This window comes from Jaculus jaculus, chromosome 10 (genome assembly GCF_020740685.1).
Source record: "Jaculus jaculus isolate mJacJac1 chromosome 10, mJacJac1.mat.Y.cur, whole genome shotgun sequence".
NCBI lineage: Eukaryota > Metazoa > Chordata > Mammalia > Rodentia > Dipodidae > Jaculus > Jaculus jaculus.
Window position 1 is genome coordinate 84,616,123 of NC_059111.1, and position 16,218 is coordinate 84,632,340.

At 38.0% G+C, this 16,218-nt stretch overlaps 1 protein-coding gene across 1 annotated transcript; it reads left to right on the forward strand.

Annotated features, from left to right (window-relative positions):
- Nucleotides 1–2,400: 2,400 nt before the first annotated feature.
- On the forward strand, nt 2,401–8,755 carry LOC101616928 (hyaluronidase-5-like). The gene is made up of 3 exons (XM_004658651.2): nt 2,401–3,354; nt 4,647–4,736; nt 8,222–8,755. The coding sequence occupies exons 1-3, from the start codon at nt 2,401–2,403 to the stop codon at nt 8,753–8,755; spliced, it is 1,578 nt and encodes a 525-aa protein (XP_004658708.2).
- Nucleotides 8,756–16,218: the final 7,463 nt, after the last annotated feature.

Genomic DNA, 16,218 nt, shown 5'->3' on the forward strand with positions numbered 1-16,218 from the left:
TTCTGCATACCTCACTTTAGAGTTAGTATATTTTTTGACTTGACAAATATTTCAGGCAAACATCTTTTACCTGTTGCTTCAATGGCTTAATAATGACTTCAGATACCTACGTGAATTTTAGCAGGATGAAAGATGGTATTTTAAGCATCATTATGTATTAAAATTACTGCTTGAATTTTCTCATTTTATAAATTTTCAGTATGTTGTGGTAAATACTACATAGGTATGTGTGTACGTGTGGTTGTATAATTTTTATTACAGAATAAGTTTGGAATGAGCGCCTGACCAGAAGCAGCTTATAAGAGGAAGGGGTTTGTTTCAGGCTTAGAGATTCCTGAGGAAGCTTCATCATGGTGGAAGACGCTGGCTCACTTCATCACACATCCATGGCAGAGAGAGAAAGAGAGCAGTGACTCTTCAAACTGGCTCAGAACATACCTTAGGGCTGACTCCACTCCAAGGTTCATCTCTGGTGCCACACATCCTCCAGCAGGGCTCTACCTGCTGCAGACGTAGTAGGAAGTGTAATCTTAATCAAAATTAACCTGAATCTGTGGGGATATTATATTGAAACCATCACAAAAGGGATTATTTTTCCCTCAGTATGACTTTAGATGCAGTTTTATAGGTTATAAATATGTATGATTTTTAAGAACTTAAACGATGAAATCTTTTTTTAATTTAAATTATTTTATTTATTTATTTGAAAGGGAAAGACTGAGAAAGAGGCAGATAGAGAGAGAGAATGGGCACACCAGGGCCTCCAGCCACTGCAAAGGAACTCCAGATGCGTGCTCCTCCTTGTGCATCTGGCTAACATGGGTCCTGGGGAATCGAGCATCGAACCAGGGTCCTTAGGCTTCACAGGCAAGTGCTTAACCACTAGACAATCTCTCTAGCCCCAATGATGAAATCTTAGCAACATTAACTGTTCTAAATGTGAAGGGGAAATTCATTTTGTTTAAAATATGAGACACTAATAATTCTTGAAATTTCCTTTTGTTTTGATGGCAATGAGAATGAGTGGATAGTTTCTATGGTAAGGACAACATTCCTGGAAAGGATGATACAGTTCTCACAAGCTCCACATAATAGAATACTAGTAATCTAACTAAAAGGGAGGCCCTACCTTCCTCATAAGACTAAACATTTCTTCATAAAGTAATGCATCAGACATGTCTTACTGAAAGTAAATTAGCAAATGCCAAGTGCTAGAACATATAATATAATTTAGTCTATGGTTCTTGGCTCAGATCATTTCATTCTACCACAAAATTTATTATAATATTTCTTTTTGTGTCACTAAACATGGCAGTACCATCTTGCTTATCAAACATGTTTAAAAGCAATATTCGTATTGATTCCTTTTATTAAACTAAGTACAACCAATTCTTTTAGTAAATGATATAAAATTACCTTTATTGACTTTGAACATGAGACAATATTTCCGTAAGATTTTATCCATCAGTAATCCAAGGAGCACTTAAACTTGGTTTGAATTATCACCTGTGGAAAAAAGCGATACTTCTTTCCTCCTTTTTAAAGAAGTATGAGTTTGGCACATACTTGTAAACCAAACTACATTAGAGGGGGGTTCTATTTCATCTGGAACTACTTAAGGTTCTGTCCAATACATAGATAAATAAATGCATGCATCAATAAACAAATAATGAAACAACCAAGCAAATGACTAAGGAGGTCGCACAGGGGTGGAGTATTTCACTAGTACGTGCAAGTGTCTGCATTCGGTTCTCAGTTCCACCTTCATAGTCACACACACTACAGAATTATGAAGATGCAAAAATTTTCAATCCAATAAAGGGTTGTTTTCAAGGTTTTGCAAATGATGACAGAGCAGTCTTGAGAGAAGCAATAAACAAGGGTTCATTTTCATTCAACTGGTTTCTGCATTTTCTACATGCAGCATGCCATATCCCTGGGAGGGAAAAAAGAAAAATAGTTACTCTTACCTCATACCTGACTTTGGAAGATGATCCAAGGGCTAACTATTACAAAGGGTGTATCATACACAAGACAAAATAATTTCATTGGCTTTAACACAATTAAAAACATAAGATGTCTTCTAATCCTAAGATTGTCTTCTAAGATGAATTAAACTCTGCACATAAAACCGAAAACTTTGTAAATCTTACAGTCTTGGATACAGTAATGCAGAATGACAGTATAGTCTTTTTTAATATTTTTTCAGTAAAAGACGATGCAATTTGGGAATCATTCCTTGAGCATGAAGTGAGAAGATGAGCACTCAAATGTAAAGCAATCTCCATACCTCTTTGTTCTTCTGATTCTTTCTTCTGGGTTCACTTCTGACGTCAATTATTGGATAAGAAATCTTGCAAGAAGAATTCGGTATTTATTTTATACTAACTGGTCTCTGCAATGGGACAGTCCACCTTCAAGTGCCTCTTTCTCAAGGGTCTTTTTGAGCATAGTCAAGTGTACCATACAGTGTTGGTCTTTCTGCTGATTCCATGCAGCTTGACTCTGGATTTTAGGGCACCCCCGATTATCCCAAATATTCCTTTCCTCTGGGCATGGAATGCCCCAACAGATAAATGTCTTGGAAAGTATAGTGAGCCAATAGATTTGAAAATCTTCTCTTTAAAAGGAAGCCCCAAGAAAAGTCTTACAGGGCAGGGTGTCACAATATTTTATACTGATCGACTTGGTTACTATCCTCACATAGACAGCTCACAAACAAGTAAGTACGGTGGAATCCCTCAGTTGGGGCTTTTAAAGGACCATCTGGACAAAGCCAAGACTGACATTTTGTACTACATGCCCATGGATAATGTGGGCTTGGCTGTCATTGACTGGGAAGACTGGAGACCTACCTGGGAGAGAAACTGGAAACCCAAGGATATTTACAGAAATAAGTCTGTTGAGTTGGTCCAGCAACAGAATGCACAACTGAGTCTCTCAGAGGCCATAAAGTTAGCCAAAGAAGAGTTTGAAAAGGCAGGAAGGAGTTTCATGGAAGAGACTTTAAAACTGGGAAAAGCCCTTCGGCCAAACCACTTTTGGGGTTATTATCTTTTTCCTGATTGTTATAACCATAGAATTCATGACCCCAATTACAGTGGATTTTGCCCTAATATTGAAAAGCAAAGAAATGATGCTCTTGGCTGGTTGTGGAATCAAAGCACAGCCCTTTACCCATCCATCTATTTGCGAAGTGACCTGAAGTCAAATCCAAATGCAGCACTCTATGTGCGCGGCCGAGTGCAGGAGGCCATTCGGGTCTCTAAAGTTCCAGATGCTAGAAATCCACTACCAATCTTCGTTTACACTCGTCTTGTTTTCACTGATAAGATTTTTGAGTTTCTGAGTCAGGTAAGTAAATCAAACCATGACAGCTCTGAAAGTGTATTCACAAACTTTTTTTCCCCCAAGGTAGGGTCTTGCACTAGCCCAGGCTGACCTGGAATTCACTATATAGTCTCAAGGTGGCCTCAAATTCAGTTATCCTCTTTAGAGCTGGCATTAAAGGTGTGTGCTACCGCACCTGGCAATTTATTGTCATTTTTTTTTAAAGGTTTTTTTTTTTAAAATTATTTATTTATTTGAGAGCAACAGACACAGAGAGAAAGACAGATTGAGGTAGAGAGAGAGAATGGGCGCGCCAGGGCTTCCAGCCTCTGCAAACGAACTCCAGACGCGTGCGCCCCCTTGTGCATCTGGCTAACGTGGGACCTGGGGAAGTGAGCCTCGAACCGGGTCCTTAGGCTTCACAGGCAAGCGCTTAACCACTAAGCCATCTCTTCAATCCTATTGTCATTTTTTAAAAAAGTAGTTTTTAAATTTTTATTTGAGACAGAGACAGAGAGAGAGAGAGAGGGAGATAATGGACATACCAGGGCCTCTAGCCACTACAAATTAACTCCAGATGCATGTGCCACCTTGTGCATATGGCTTATGTGGGACCTGGAGAATTGAACCTGGGTCCTTAGGCTTTGCAGGCAAGTGCCTTGCCACTTAGCCATCTCTCCCAGCCCTATTGTTATTTTTTTTTTAAATTATTTATTTATTTATTTATTTGAGAGCAACAGACACAGAGAGAAAGACAGAGGGAGGGAGAGAGAGAGAGAATGGGTGCGCCAGGGCTTCCAGCCTCTGCAAACGAACTCCAGACGCGTGTGCCCCCTTGTGCATCTGGCTAACGTGGGACCTGGGGAAGCGAGCCTCGAACCGGGGTCCTTAGGCTTCACAGGCAAGCACTTAACCGCTAAGCCATCTCTCCAGCCCCCTATTGTTATTTTTAAAGGAACTGAAATTTAGCTGTTTTATATCATTTAAAAGGTTTCTGTGTTATTTAGGAAGTAACATATGAGTAGCTCTCTATATAAAATAGAGGCAAAAGGAGAACGTTTTTAATCTTTAATAACTAATCTGTTAGCGATTATGGAGAATTATATAGATTATAGATCGTACATGAACTGCTCCTGTCAGCAGAAGAATTGAAACACTATTAATAGTCTCTGTTTTTCAATTGTAAGGGAATGATATAGGATAGGCATATTTAAATTATGATTTCTGGACCAGCATGTTTAGCTTTGCTGCTATGGCTTTATGTATAACACTTTCATTTTGTCCCATCTGCTAACTCTTTCTGTCCCATTTGCCAGTATGACCTTGTGAACACAATTGGTGAAACTGTTGCTCTGGGTGTCTCTGGAATGGTAATATGGGGAACTACTGCTTTAGCACGAAGCATGGTAAGTTGAATTTGTAGCACATAGATTATACTAATACTATTTTTAATGTTTTTGATGATTATTTTGGCATTAACTAACAAAGTAAGCACTATGCTCGCCACATATTTGCTGAATCCATATATCTTGCATTTCTTTGATATAAGGTAGGAAGTCTTGTGCCTGCCTTCCAATGAGGAATCAGATGTTCAGTGAAACTGACTGATATTATCTAGGCAACTTGGTTTATAGTGGCAAAACAGAGACAACAGTTTCAGTTTTCTGATATGATGTTTGGTGTCACATTGACAGGTCTCTGTATGTATGGTGTAATTCTCCACACTAGACCTTTAGTCCCCACTTCTTTAATCTTCTTGACTTAAAGAAAGAATATGTGGTAATACTAGTGATGGTTGTGTCATGGAGAATCTGAAAGAGCTCATGACCCACAACTTCTGATTTAGGATCTGTAGAAAATAGAACTGAGTAGGATTGCATTTGTCTCATTCCTACTTCATTTAAAATTATTCAAAATATTCAAATTTGTGAGACTCTTTCAAGGTATCTTGGCCTTTTTGTCTATTTTGTATAGCTATATTATCTTTAACTTGATCTCCAATAGAAAAGAGGTAACAGAAAATGCAAGTTCAAGGAAAGGCATACATCTTATGACAAAATCTCTTTTTTATTAATATTTCATACAATTGCCTTAAAGTTGTAATCTTCCTAGGAACATTCCTTAATATTTTAATTGTTTTCTTTATTTATAAGCAAAGAAGGATGTGGAGAGAGTGAGAAAGAATGAGAATGAGAGAGAGAGAGAGAATGGGTGCACTAGGGCATCTAGGCACTGGAAACAAACTCCAGATGCATGTGCCACTTTGTGCATCTGGCTTATGTGGGTCCTGGGGATATGAACCCAGGTTGTCAGACTTTATAAGCAAGCACATTTAACTTCTGAGCCATCTCTCCAGCCCATTCCCTGGTTTTGCTAGTTGCTTTTCCAAAACTATAAAGCTATTCTTCCAGGATATTATTAATTATATACTAGAACCTTTTAGAAATTCTCCATACTACATCCTTAAAAAATGAAATGAGGGGCTGGAGAGATGGCTTAGTGGTTAAGGCACTTGCCTTCTAAGCCTAAGGACCCAGGTTTAATTCCTCAGTACCCACTTCAGCCAGAGGTACAAGGCAGCACATGCATTTGGAGTTCATTTGCAGTGACTAGAGGCCCTGGTGTGCCAATTCTCTCTGTGTGTATGTCTCTCCCCCACCCTCCAAAAATAAATAATTGAATGTGACCATGATCTTGACATTGTCCCTTATAGACTCTTTCTACATGCTTATGCATCTTTTTTTTTTTTCAATGTCATTTGTTATCAGTAAGTCAGTGGGTCACTTACTCACGATTCTTCTGATTCGTTGGGAATTTCAGAAACTGAGAATTACAGTTTATTTTTTATTTACTTGCTTGTTTATTATTTATTTTACTTGCCAGAACTTACCTACAAGTGGCAAGTAAAATATTTCCTTCTTCATGATTTTACTGGATCCAGGGGCAGGATGCACCAGTTGCACTGGGTCTAGTTTGCAACAGTGGGCTGTTTATAGGAATTTTGTGACCCTGTTGTTTAACATAGCCATTATTAAAAGCAAACAACAAGAACATGCAAGGAAAGAAAGGTAACAAATGCACAAAACGTACCAGTATGTCACTTCATGTTTACCTTACTTGCCTGAGGTCATTTTATCTGTAGTAGCTCTTGAGATGGTAGCACTCTATCATGGTTGCTCACCCTCCCGTACTGTGTAATGGTGGTATACTCACTTTCCAACTCTGTAGTCAGTAGTGTTAGACTGCTAACTTGACATTAGCCATGGTAGGAGTATTTATAGCATATCTCTTAGGAAGCCATCAAAATCTTTCCATATACTGAATCTTCTGCAGGTTCATGATTCTCAGGTCATTCTCACTGTTATCCTCTGCCTTTTTTTCTAAGTCTGCAAGCTAATGTAAGGTCACCTAAACCTAGTATAAATTCTCATTACTTCCTTGGTACTGAGAATGTATCATTGAAGAATATAGACTAAGTCTAGTCACTCTCGGAACTTAGAAAAAAAGGTCATTATGTCAAGGATAGAAGGTATCACCTCAAGAAATGTAGCAAGATGTAGAATCACATGCAACTTGACAGAACCCTTGGCTTTCCTGCCAACCCACCACCACTGCCTTCCTTTGGTCTGTCCAGTGGAGAGCCCAGCCAACTCGCTCAGTGGAACTTTTCGTCATAGGAGACTGTGACTGTCCTCCATGTGTTGTGAAGGCCAATGTTCATGTTTAAAAACATACCCATAGCAAGATGGATCATTTTCTACATCACTTCTAGTCTACAAAGGGTCAAAAAATGGTCATTATACACACATAATTTGACTGTATGTGATATTTATATGAAATGATCAGGTAAACCTATTTAATTAATTTGAACCATGAGTTTGGAAGCTCTTCCATTGTGTTTAAACTTGTCTGGCAGATATGGTTCTTACCACATTTATTTATGCTTTATTGAGAGTTAATTGAAGATATGAGAGACTCTATATTAAGCACTTTTATATACATCTTTTTACTTTTGGAGGCAGGCTTCAAATTCATCCTTGTTTTACAAGTGATAAAGTTGAAACATAACCAAATTAGTTTTTCTAAGGTCATTTGGGAAATTAAGACTTAGAAAGCTCCAGATGTTACCAAAGTTTATGCTGATGCTCACTAATGAAACTGGGACTCAAATCTGGGCAAACTGACCTCAAAGGTCATATTTTAAAAATCTTTTTCTCTTTGCATCTCTGTGTGTATATAGTGTGTGTGTGTGTGTGTGTGTGTGTGTGTGTGTGTGTGTACACAAGTAGGCATGTGCTATGGTGCGCATGTGTTAGTCTGAGGACAACCTTGGATACTGGTCCACACTTTCCACCTTATTTGAGGCAGGGTCTCTTACAGTTCACCACTGTGAGCACCAGCATATCTAGCCTGTGAGTTCTCAGGGAATTTGCTGCTTCTATCCATTGTCTCACTGTAGATGCACTGAGATTACCGTTGTTCTCCCTACTGTGTTTAGTTTCATATATGTTCTGGAGATCTGAGCTCTGACTGTCACAGTTGCTCGGCCAGCACTTTCGCCCACTGAGCCATCTTCACAGCCCTCAAAGACCATAATCTCACAGCTGTAATATACTGTCTCCTTGATTAGTTTATGAATTTTTAAGGAAGATCAAGGCTACAACAAGTTAAGCCTCCACTACTAAATAATTCAGTGACACATGAATTTTAAAATGGTACAGAATCATTGACATAGTCCTGTTTATGAAAGTCAAAAAAAAAAAAAAACCAAAGAATATTTTTTATCTCTTGGTATGTTTGTTGTTTTTTCTCTTAAGGTTTGCTTATTAGAGCATACTAATTCACATAGAAACTAACTTATGTCTTCATATTCTGTCTTACAATTTTACAGAAAACTTGCTTGACTCTTCATGATTACATGGAAACAACACTGAATCCATACTTAATCAATGTCACCTTAGCATCCAAAATGTGTAGCCAGGCACTTTGCGAGGACCAAGGTGTGTGCACAAGGAAAAATTGGAATTCAAATGAATATCTTCATTTGAACCCAACAAATTTTGCTATCCAATTTCAGCAAAATGGAAAGTATGAAGTACGTGGCAAACCCACCGTTGATGACCTGGAGTATTTTTCCAAAAAATTTCGTTGCAACTGTTATGCCAACTTGAATTGTAAGGAGAGAAATGATATGGACAAAGTTCGTGCTATAAATGTGTGTGCTTTTGAAGATGTTTGCATAAATGTCTTACTGTACTCAGATCCTAGTTCTGAACCTGACGCTTGGCAAGCGTCATCTCTTGCTAACACCATTCAAAACACTGATCAGTTGTCATCCAGTCCAATATCTGCCACAGTGCCTCCATGCATTCCTAGGACATACATCGGCATGTGCCTCTTAGTTCTTTCTATCTATTTGTTATAGGTGGTAACAACTTGGAAATGTAAAATGGAATATCATTTGCAAAAATAATTCCATATTAGTTATCAAGATTCTACACTGAGTTTCAAGGGAAAAATGTATATTCTTCTACCAGAGACAGATTATAAGACCTGTCACATTTGGAGGATTAGTTTTCTTTGAAGAAGAGTGGAGACAGAATAAAAATCAAGTTGCTGTAAATGAATGTCTTAATTGTAGTTTGTCATTGGTTAAAAAAGCAAAGAAAGTATTAGGGTAAAAACTTCTCTCAGAAAGGAATTTCCCAAATGTACTAGTCTGCCTCACAGAACTATGAGTTTTAGCTATTTCATCTTAGAAAAGTTTTAAATTGTATTTTATAGAGAGGTAAACTTTTATTTTTTATTTTTCAATTTTTGAGGTAGGGTCTTACTCTAGCCCAGGCTGACTTGGAATTCACTGTGTAGTTTCAGGCTGGCTTCATACTCACACTGATCCTCCTACCTCAGCCTCCTAAAGTGCTAGAACTAAAGGTCTGTGCCATCATGCTTGAGAAAGAGAGAAAGAGAGGCAAGCAGGATGAGAATGGACATACAAAGGCCTCTAGCCACTGCAGAAAAACTCCAGATGCATGAACAACTTTGTGCATCTGGCTTTATGAGGATACTGAGGAATTGAACTATGGTTGTTAGGCTTTCTGGACAAGTGTCTTAACCACTGAGATATTTATCCAGCCTCTATTATTTACTTTTTTTTAAATGTTTTTTTGCTTATTATTTATTTAAGAGTGACAAACACAGAGAGAGGAAGAGGTAGATAGAGAATGGGTGCACCTGGGTCTCCAGCCACTGCAAACTCCAGATGCGTGTGCCACCTTGTGTATCTGTCTTACATGGGTCCTGGGGAATAAGATCCTTGAACTGGGGTCCTTAGGCTTCACAGGCAAGTGCTTAACCACTAAGCCATATCTCCAGCCCCTATTATTTACTTTTATTTTTTAGTTGTCACACAGAGATTTAGGTATCACTCATTTTCCATGCTCAAAAGTAATTTGTTTTAGTTCTCACCCCTCCTCTCCCCAAATTCTCTGTCCCCCCATTTTCCCTCCCCCAAACTTCTCCCTAATTCTATTTATATATCTAATGTGTCCTATTGCCCTTCCCTTATCTCTCTTCCTCCTCATCTCTTTATACTCACTCTTAGTGGCCATTCTATCTTTATAGGCTTTACATATATACATATCTATCTATATCTAATCCATCTATCATCTATCTATCCATCTATCTATCTATCTATCTATCTATCTATCTATCTATCTATCTATCTATCTATCTATCTATCTCAAACTAGGGTCCACATATAAGAGACAACATGCCTATTTCTGAACTCTGGTCTTTTTGAACTAGGATTACTTCAGATAATCCAATTCTTTTAAGGTCCATCCATTTTCCTGCAAATCTCCTTTTTTCCCATGCTACTGAATAAAATTCCATCACGTGTATGTACTATATTTTCATTATCCATTTACATGCGCAGAAGTAGTACAGCTGGGTAATATGGGCGTTCTGCCTTCATACTGATTTCCATAATGGCTGTACCAGTTTACATTCCCATGAGCGATGAACAAAAGTTCCTCTTTTCTTGCATCCTTAGCATCATTTGTTAACAGTTTTCTTCTTTACAGCCATTCTGACTTATAAGATGGTACCTGAGTAGTTTTAATTTTCATTTCCCTAAAGACTTTGTATAATGGATTTTTTTAAAGAACTTGTTGGTTGTTTGTGTTTCTTCTTTTGTGAACTGACTGATACTTTCATTAGCTCATTTGATAATGGTAATGTTTTTATTTTGTTTAAGTTTCATAGTCATTTGTAAATTCTGGTTGTTAGCCCACTGTCCAGTCAGACTTCAGAGATAAGTGGGTACAAAGATTTTCTTGCATTCCTTAAGCTGTTTATTCACTTTGCTGATAGATTCTTTCACTATGCAAAATCTTTTGGATTTCATGTGGTCCCATTTACTAATTACTTGTGCTGTTGGAGTCCTGTGTAGAAAGTTCTTGCCCATGCCCCTATATTGGAGCATGCTCTTTAATTTTTCCTCTAGCAATTTCAGTATTTCAGGGTTGTTTAGGTTAGGGCCTTTGATCCACTCTCAATTGGTATTTGTATAGGGTGAAAGGTATGGATCTAATTAAATTTTTCTGCAGATGAATATCCAGTTTTGCCAGCACCATTTGTTGAAAAGGCTGACATTTTTCCCCACTGAATGCACTTGGCTAGTTTATCAAAGATTAGGTGACCAGAGCAGTGAAGGTTTATTTTTGAGTCCCTGGTTTTGCTCCACTGTTGATATGTCTGTTGGGTTGCATTTGAGATGAATTATTATGATACCTGCAGCTATATTCTTTTTTTCTTTTTAAAAACACATTATTTATTTATTTGTGTAAGAGAGAGAAAGTGGGGGGAGGGAGATAGATACATACATAGATAGGTAGAGAGAGAGAGAGAGAGAGAGAGAGAGAGAGAATAGGCACACCAGAGCCTAACGCCACTGCAAAGGAACTCCAGGTACATTTGCTGCCTTGTGCATCTGGTTTACCTGGGTACTGGTACCAAAACTGGAACCAAATCTTGGTCCTTGGCTTCACAGGCAAGCACCTTAACTGCTAAGCCATCATTCAATCCCTCCAGCTACGGTTATTGCTCCTTAGGATTGCTTAGGCTGTTCATGGTCTTTTGTGCTTCCATATGAATTTTTGGACTATATTTTTCCAATTTATTGGGGAGTGCCATTGGAAGTTGATGGAGACTGTGTTGACTCTATACATTACTTTTGGTAATGTAGTAATTTTAACAATATTCTGCCAATCCAGGAGCATGGAAGTTTTAGTATTCCCTTTGATTTTTATAGTATCATGAAGTTTTCATATTTTCAATTAGGTTTATTCCTAGCTATTTGAATTTTTTTTTCAACAGAGTGAATAGGATGTTTTTCTTGATTTCTTTCTCTTCAAGTTAATTATTGATGTATACTGATTTTTGTGTACATCTTTTTAAATTTTATTTTTATTTTATTTATTTATTTGAAAAGTAGAAAAGAGAGAGAGGGAGGGAGGGAAGGAGAGAGGAAGAGGGAGAGAATGGACACACCAGGGCCTCCAGCCAATGCAAACAAACTCCAGACACATGTGCCACTTTTTGTATTTGGCTTATGTGGGTACTGGGGAATTGAACCTGGATTCTTAGGCTTCATAGGTGAGCACCTATCTGCTAAGCCATCTCTCCAGCCCCACTGTGTCAGTTTTTTTAAATAATAATATTATTTTAAAAATATTTTATTTTTATTTATTTGACAGAGAAAGAGTTGGGGAGAGAGAGAGAGAGACCGAGCACACTAGGGCTTTCAGCCACTGCAAACAAACTCCAGATGTGTGTGCCTCCTTGAGCATCTGGCTAACATGAGCCTTTGGGAATTGAACCTGATCCTTTGGCTTTGCAGGCAGACACCTTAACCGCTAAGCAAACCCTCCAGCCCTTAAATTTATTATTTGTTGCAAGTAAAGGGAGAGATAGATAGAGAGAGCGAGAGAGAGAATGGATACTCTAGGGCCTCCCATAGGGCCTCCAACCACTGCAGCTGAACTTCAACTGTTTATATACACTCTGTATATATGTATTTAGCTTTATGTGGGTTCTGGGGAATTTAACCTGGCCCATCACATTTTGAAAACAAGTGCCTTTAACTTCTGAGCTATCTCTCTAGCCCTGTGCATTAATTTTATATCCTACAATTTACTGGTCGTATTTAAACATACTTTTCTCCATTCTTGCACTGGAGCATGCTGTTTCTATTTTACTGCCTGTCACTATCCTATCAGTTATAATCATGAGGACAGATATTGGGTCTGTTTTACTTGCAACGGTTTCTGTAGTGTAGTGAAAAGGACTTTGGAGGTGCCCATTACATATTTGTTGAGTAAATTACAGCCAAGGGGAGCTGGGTACAAGATTTAAAATGGGAGTGGCCATGATCACTTTTATGACTTGACAACTTTGACTTCTGCTGACTTTTCATTCAGCTCTATCTTCCAATCCCAACTATAATTAGGATTCTACTGCTAAGGTTATATATTCATAAGTTAAGTTATTGAGAAGAAATTATTTGATAATGGTCTGAAAGAAACAGAATGCATAGACTAGTTTGCTGAAAACACATCAATGTCTATTAGAGTAAGCAGTGCTCAGGAGAGTGAAAAAATGGAGGTAAATTGGAAAGAGTTTGGAATTCAACCATTGAAAGGTCAAGTTCCATATTACAACATTTATTAGCTATGAGACCCTGAGAAAGCCTGAAAATGCTAACATGGCTCAACTTGCATATCAATACATTCAGTTAAAGTTTACCTTTTAGGGTTCTTGAGAAGATTGCTGTAATGTATGAAGAGCATTTCACTTTAGATATAACTCAACAAATATCTGTAGAAAAGGTGTTTCATTGATCATGGAAAAATGTTTAAATTCCTGTTGTTCAATGGAATGAATGTTAATATATTTCCCTATTGAATTCTGGGCTATTCACACAATAGCAAAATGGGCAACTAAAGGAAAAAAAGTAAACATGGTAGAAATACTCTACACAAAGCACACCTTTGTTTATGATGACATTTATAGGAGCAAAATGCATTTCAGTCAAGTCTTTTTGCCAGGTACCATGTTAGCATCTGAGTTACAAAGAGAATTACATAGTGTGGTAGTTCGAATATGATCGTGTAAATGTATAGCCACATAGATTCAGATGTTTTATTAACACTGAGTTTTCAACTTCAGCCTTTAGCAGGCAGATTCCTCCTACAGGGTGCTATGTTACTGGGGGCATATCTGGATTCCAGCCCAAAGGTGTGGAAAGAGCAGTTGGAGCCCTGGCAGGGTGGGTTGTGTGTTTGCTGGCGTTGGTCTTTGCTTGCAGTTGTTTCTCTCTGTTTGGATGTATGGAAGAAAGCAGCTTATTCTGCCATTGATGGAACTGCTCCTATGTTGCAGTTCTGGTCCACGTTGCTGGGATGAACTTCCAAACAGTGTACTTTATGGGAGGAAGAGGTTTATTTCAGGTTTACAGATCCAAGAGAAGCTCCTCTCTGAAACCTCATGAACCAGATATCCACTGTTTGTGCTTAACATTCTGGTGTTCCAAATTCTCACTAGAATGACCTATTAAGCTCCAATTATCAAACAGCATTCTAGAGCTTTCTAGCTTAAAATTCCAAAGTCTTCCACATTCCTCCTCTGAACCAGTTCTAAAGGCATGCTGAACCACATGTTTAGGCTTATCACAGCAGTGGTCACTCTTGATAACCATTTTTTTTTTAATTTTAAATATTTTATTTTTGTCTATGTGGCAGAGAAAGAGGGAGAGAAAGAGAATATGAATGTAAGTATCAGGGCCTCCAGCCACTGCAAATAAACTCCAGAGGTATGCACCTCTTTGTGCATCTGGCTTACGTGGATTCTGGGAAATAAAACCTTTGTCCTTTGGCTTTGAAGGCAAGTGCCTTAACTGTTAAGCCATCTCTCTAGCCCTGATATCCATTTTCTGTAGTTTTTTTTTCTCCTCACTGTAACAAAACATCTGACAAAAGAAACTTAGGGTGGAAGTGTTTGTTTTGCCTCATAATTGGAAGCTGCAGTCAACCATAGCAGGAAAGGCATGGTGGTGGAAGCATAAGACACCTGGTTACACGCTGTCTACTGTCAAGAAGCTGAAAGTGATGAATTGTGTTCAGTTCACTTTCTCCTTTTTATTAAGTCTGAGACCTCATAACACTGGATCGTGCTGTTCATAGTTAGTGTGTGTGTTTCCACATCACTTAATCTAAACTAAAAACCTCTTTTTAGTCATGCCCAAGGACTTGTCTTCTGTGAGTCCAGATCTTGTGAAGTTGAAAATATTAACGATCACAGAAAGAGAACAAAACCAACTGTTGGGTATTCTGTAGACATGTTCAGTACTATTAAAACCACTGGGCATACTATAGACATGTTCAGTACTATTAGTACTAATTGAAGAAAGTGAGAATTTACTAAAAAGTCATTTGATTAATTTAATTATGTATTAAACAAAATGAAGATATATGAAAAGGGATGATTTTTTAAAAAGCCATGAAAATGCAGGTATAGCTCAATGATGAGCCAACATCCCAGTATGAAAGAAGCCCTGAATTTAATCCAAAATAACACAATACAATAAAGGGGAAGAAAGGAAGGAGTTAGAAATGAATTTGTGTGTGTGTGTGTGTGTGGATCATGTGCATTTCCAGTCAGGCTAACTAATTGTTGGATTCTTAATATATACAAATACTATAGTAACACAAAGGTCTACATTAGGAAAATCCTAGCCAATTTGAGTGTGTAAAACAAAATTAAAAAATAGAAGGCTATATAACCAAAAAATACTCCTAAATTATAGATTTTTATTTGGTAGTGAGGTAGTAATTCAATTTCTGAAAATGTTCTGTATGTTGGCTGCTAGAAAAGAACTAGTGATCTTCAGGTAGAATCTAACCTACTTCTGAGGAAAAGGGTAGGCAGACACACAGGGCTTTGTGAAGAGATATTTATGGGGTGAGGACACTTACCTAGTATATACTTCTACTGTGCTGAAGGAGTTGATCTCTAGGTTATATCTTTTCTACTCAATCCTTTGGCAAACTCAATGAATGTGAAATCATAAAATTGACCATCCTATAATATAACAATATAAAGGCTGAGAATGACTGCAATGACCATTGGGTACAGTTGGCGCTGACTGAAAGTGAATTTAATTAATCTCTGATTCATATTGTTAACTACTGTATTGGTTATCTTCTCATTGTTGGGGCAAACAAACTGGACCAGAAACAGCTTATGGGGAGGAAGGGTTAATGTCAGGCTTAGAGGGTATAAAAAGCATGGCAACCAGCTCACGTCTTCATCTTTCAGTAGTAGGAAGGGAGCAAGAGCAAGCTAACTCTGGACACAGTGCAGACTGGACTAATGAACTGAAGGTCCTCCCTCAGTGACACACCTCCTCCAGCAAGGCTCTGCCACCTGCAGGCTTCACCAGCTGGGGACTAAGTAGGAAGCTTAATAATAAACATTTGAGGCTATGGGGGACATTGTACATTCAGGTCACCGCAGCTACCACAGGTGGATGCGTTTTCCCTTTACCAGAAGGGCATTTGTCTCAAAGTCATTCATGTGAAGTTCACATTTTGGAAATGCACTCCATCACCTTCTGTTTCTTTGAGTACATATCAACAATAATCTTACTCCTAAATTTTTGCCTGGTGGATTTGGAGTAATGGAAAACAATGTATTCCTCTTCATTATACTTTTACTTCTCATGGTAGCTTATTCTGTGGGGATTCTGTATATTACCTAAAATGAATATTATGCCCATTATAAAGCATGCCTTTAGGCAAGTTAACTTTTATGTCATGTTAATCTGAA

What these genes read in the sequence shown, in the direction of transcription:
- LOC101616928 (XM_004658651.2), top strand. Translation starts at nt 2,401, where the DNA reads ATGGGACAGTCCACCTTCAAGTGCCTCTTTCTCAAGGGTCTTTTTGAG. An exon ending in TTTTTGAGTTTCTGAGTCAG is followed by an intron (nt 3,355 to 4,646) that starts GTAAGTAAATCA and finishes CCCATTTGCCAG; the next exon opens with TATGACCTTGTGAACACAAT. An exon ending in CTGCTTTAGCACGAAGCATG is followed by an intron (nt 4,737 to 8,221) that starts GTAAGTTGAATT and finishes ACAATTTTACAG; the next exon opens with AAAACTTGCTTGACTCTTCA.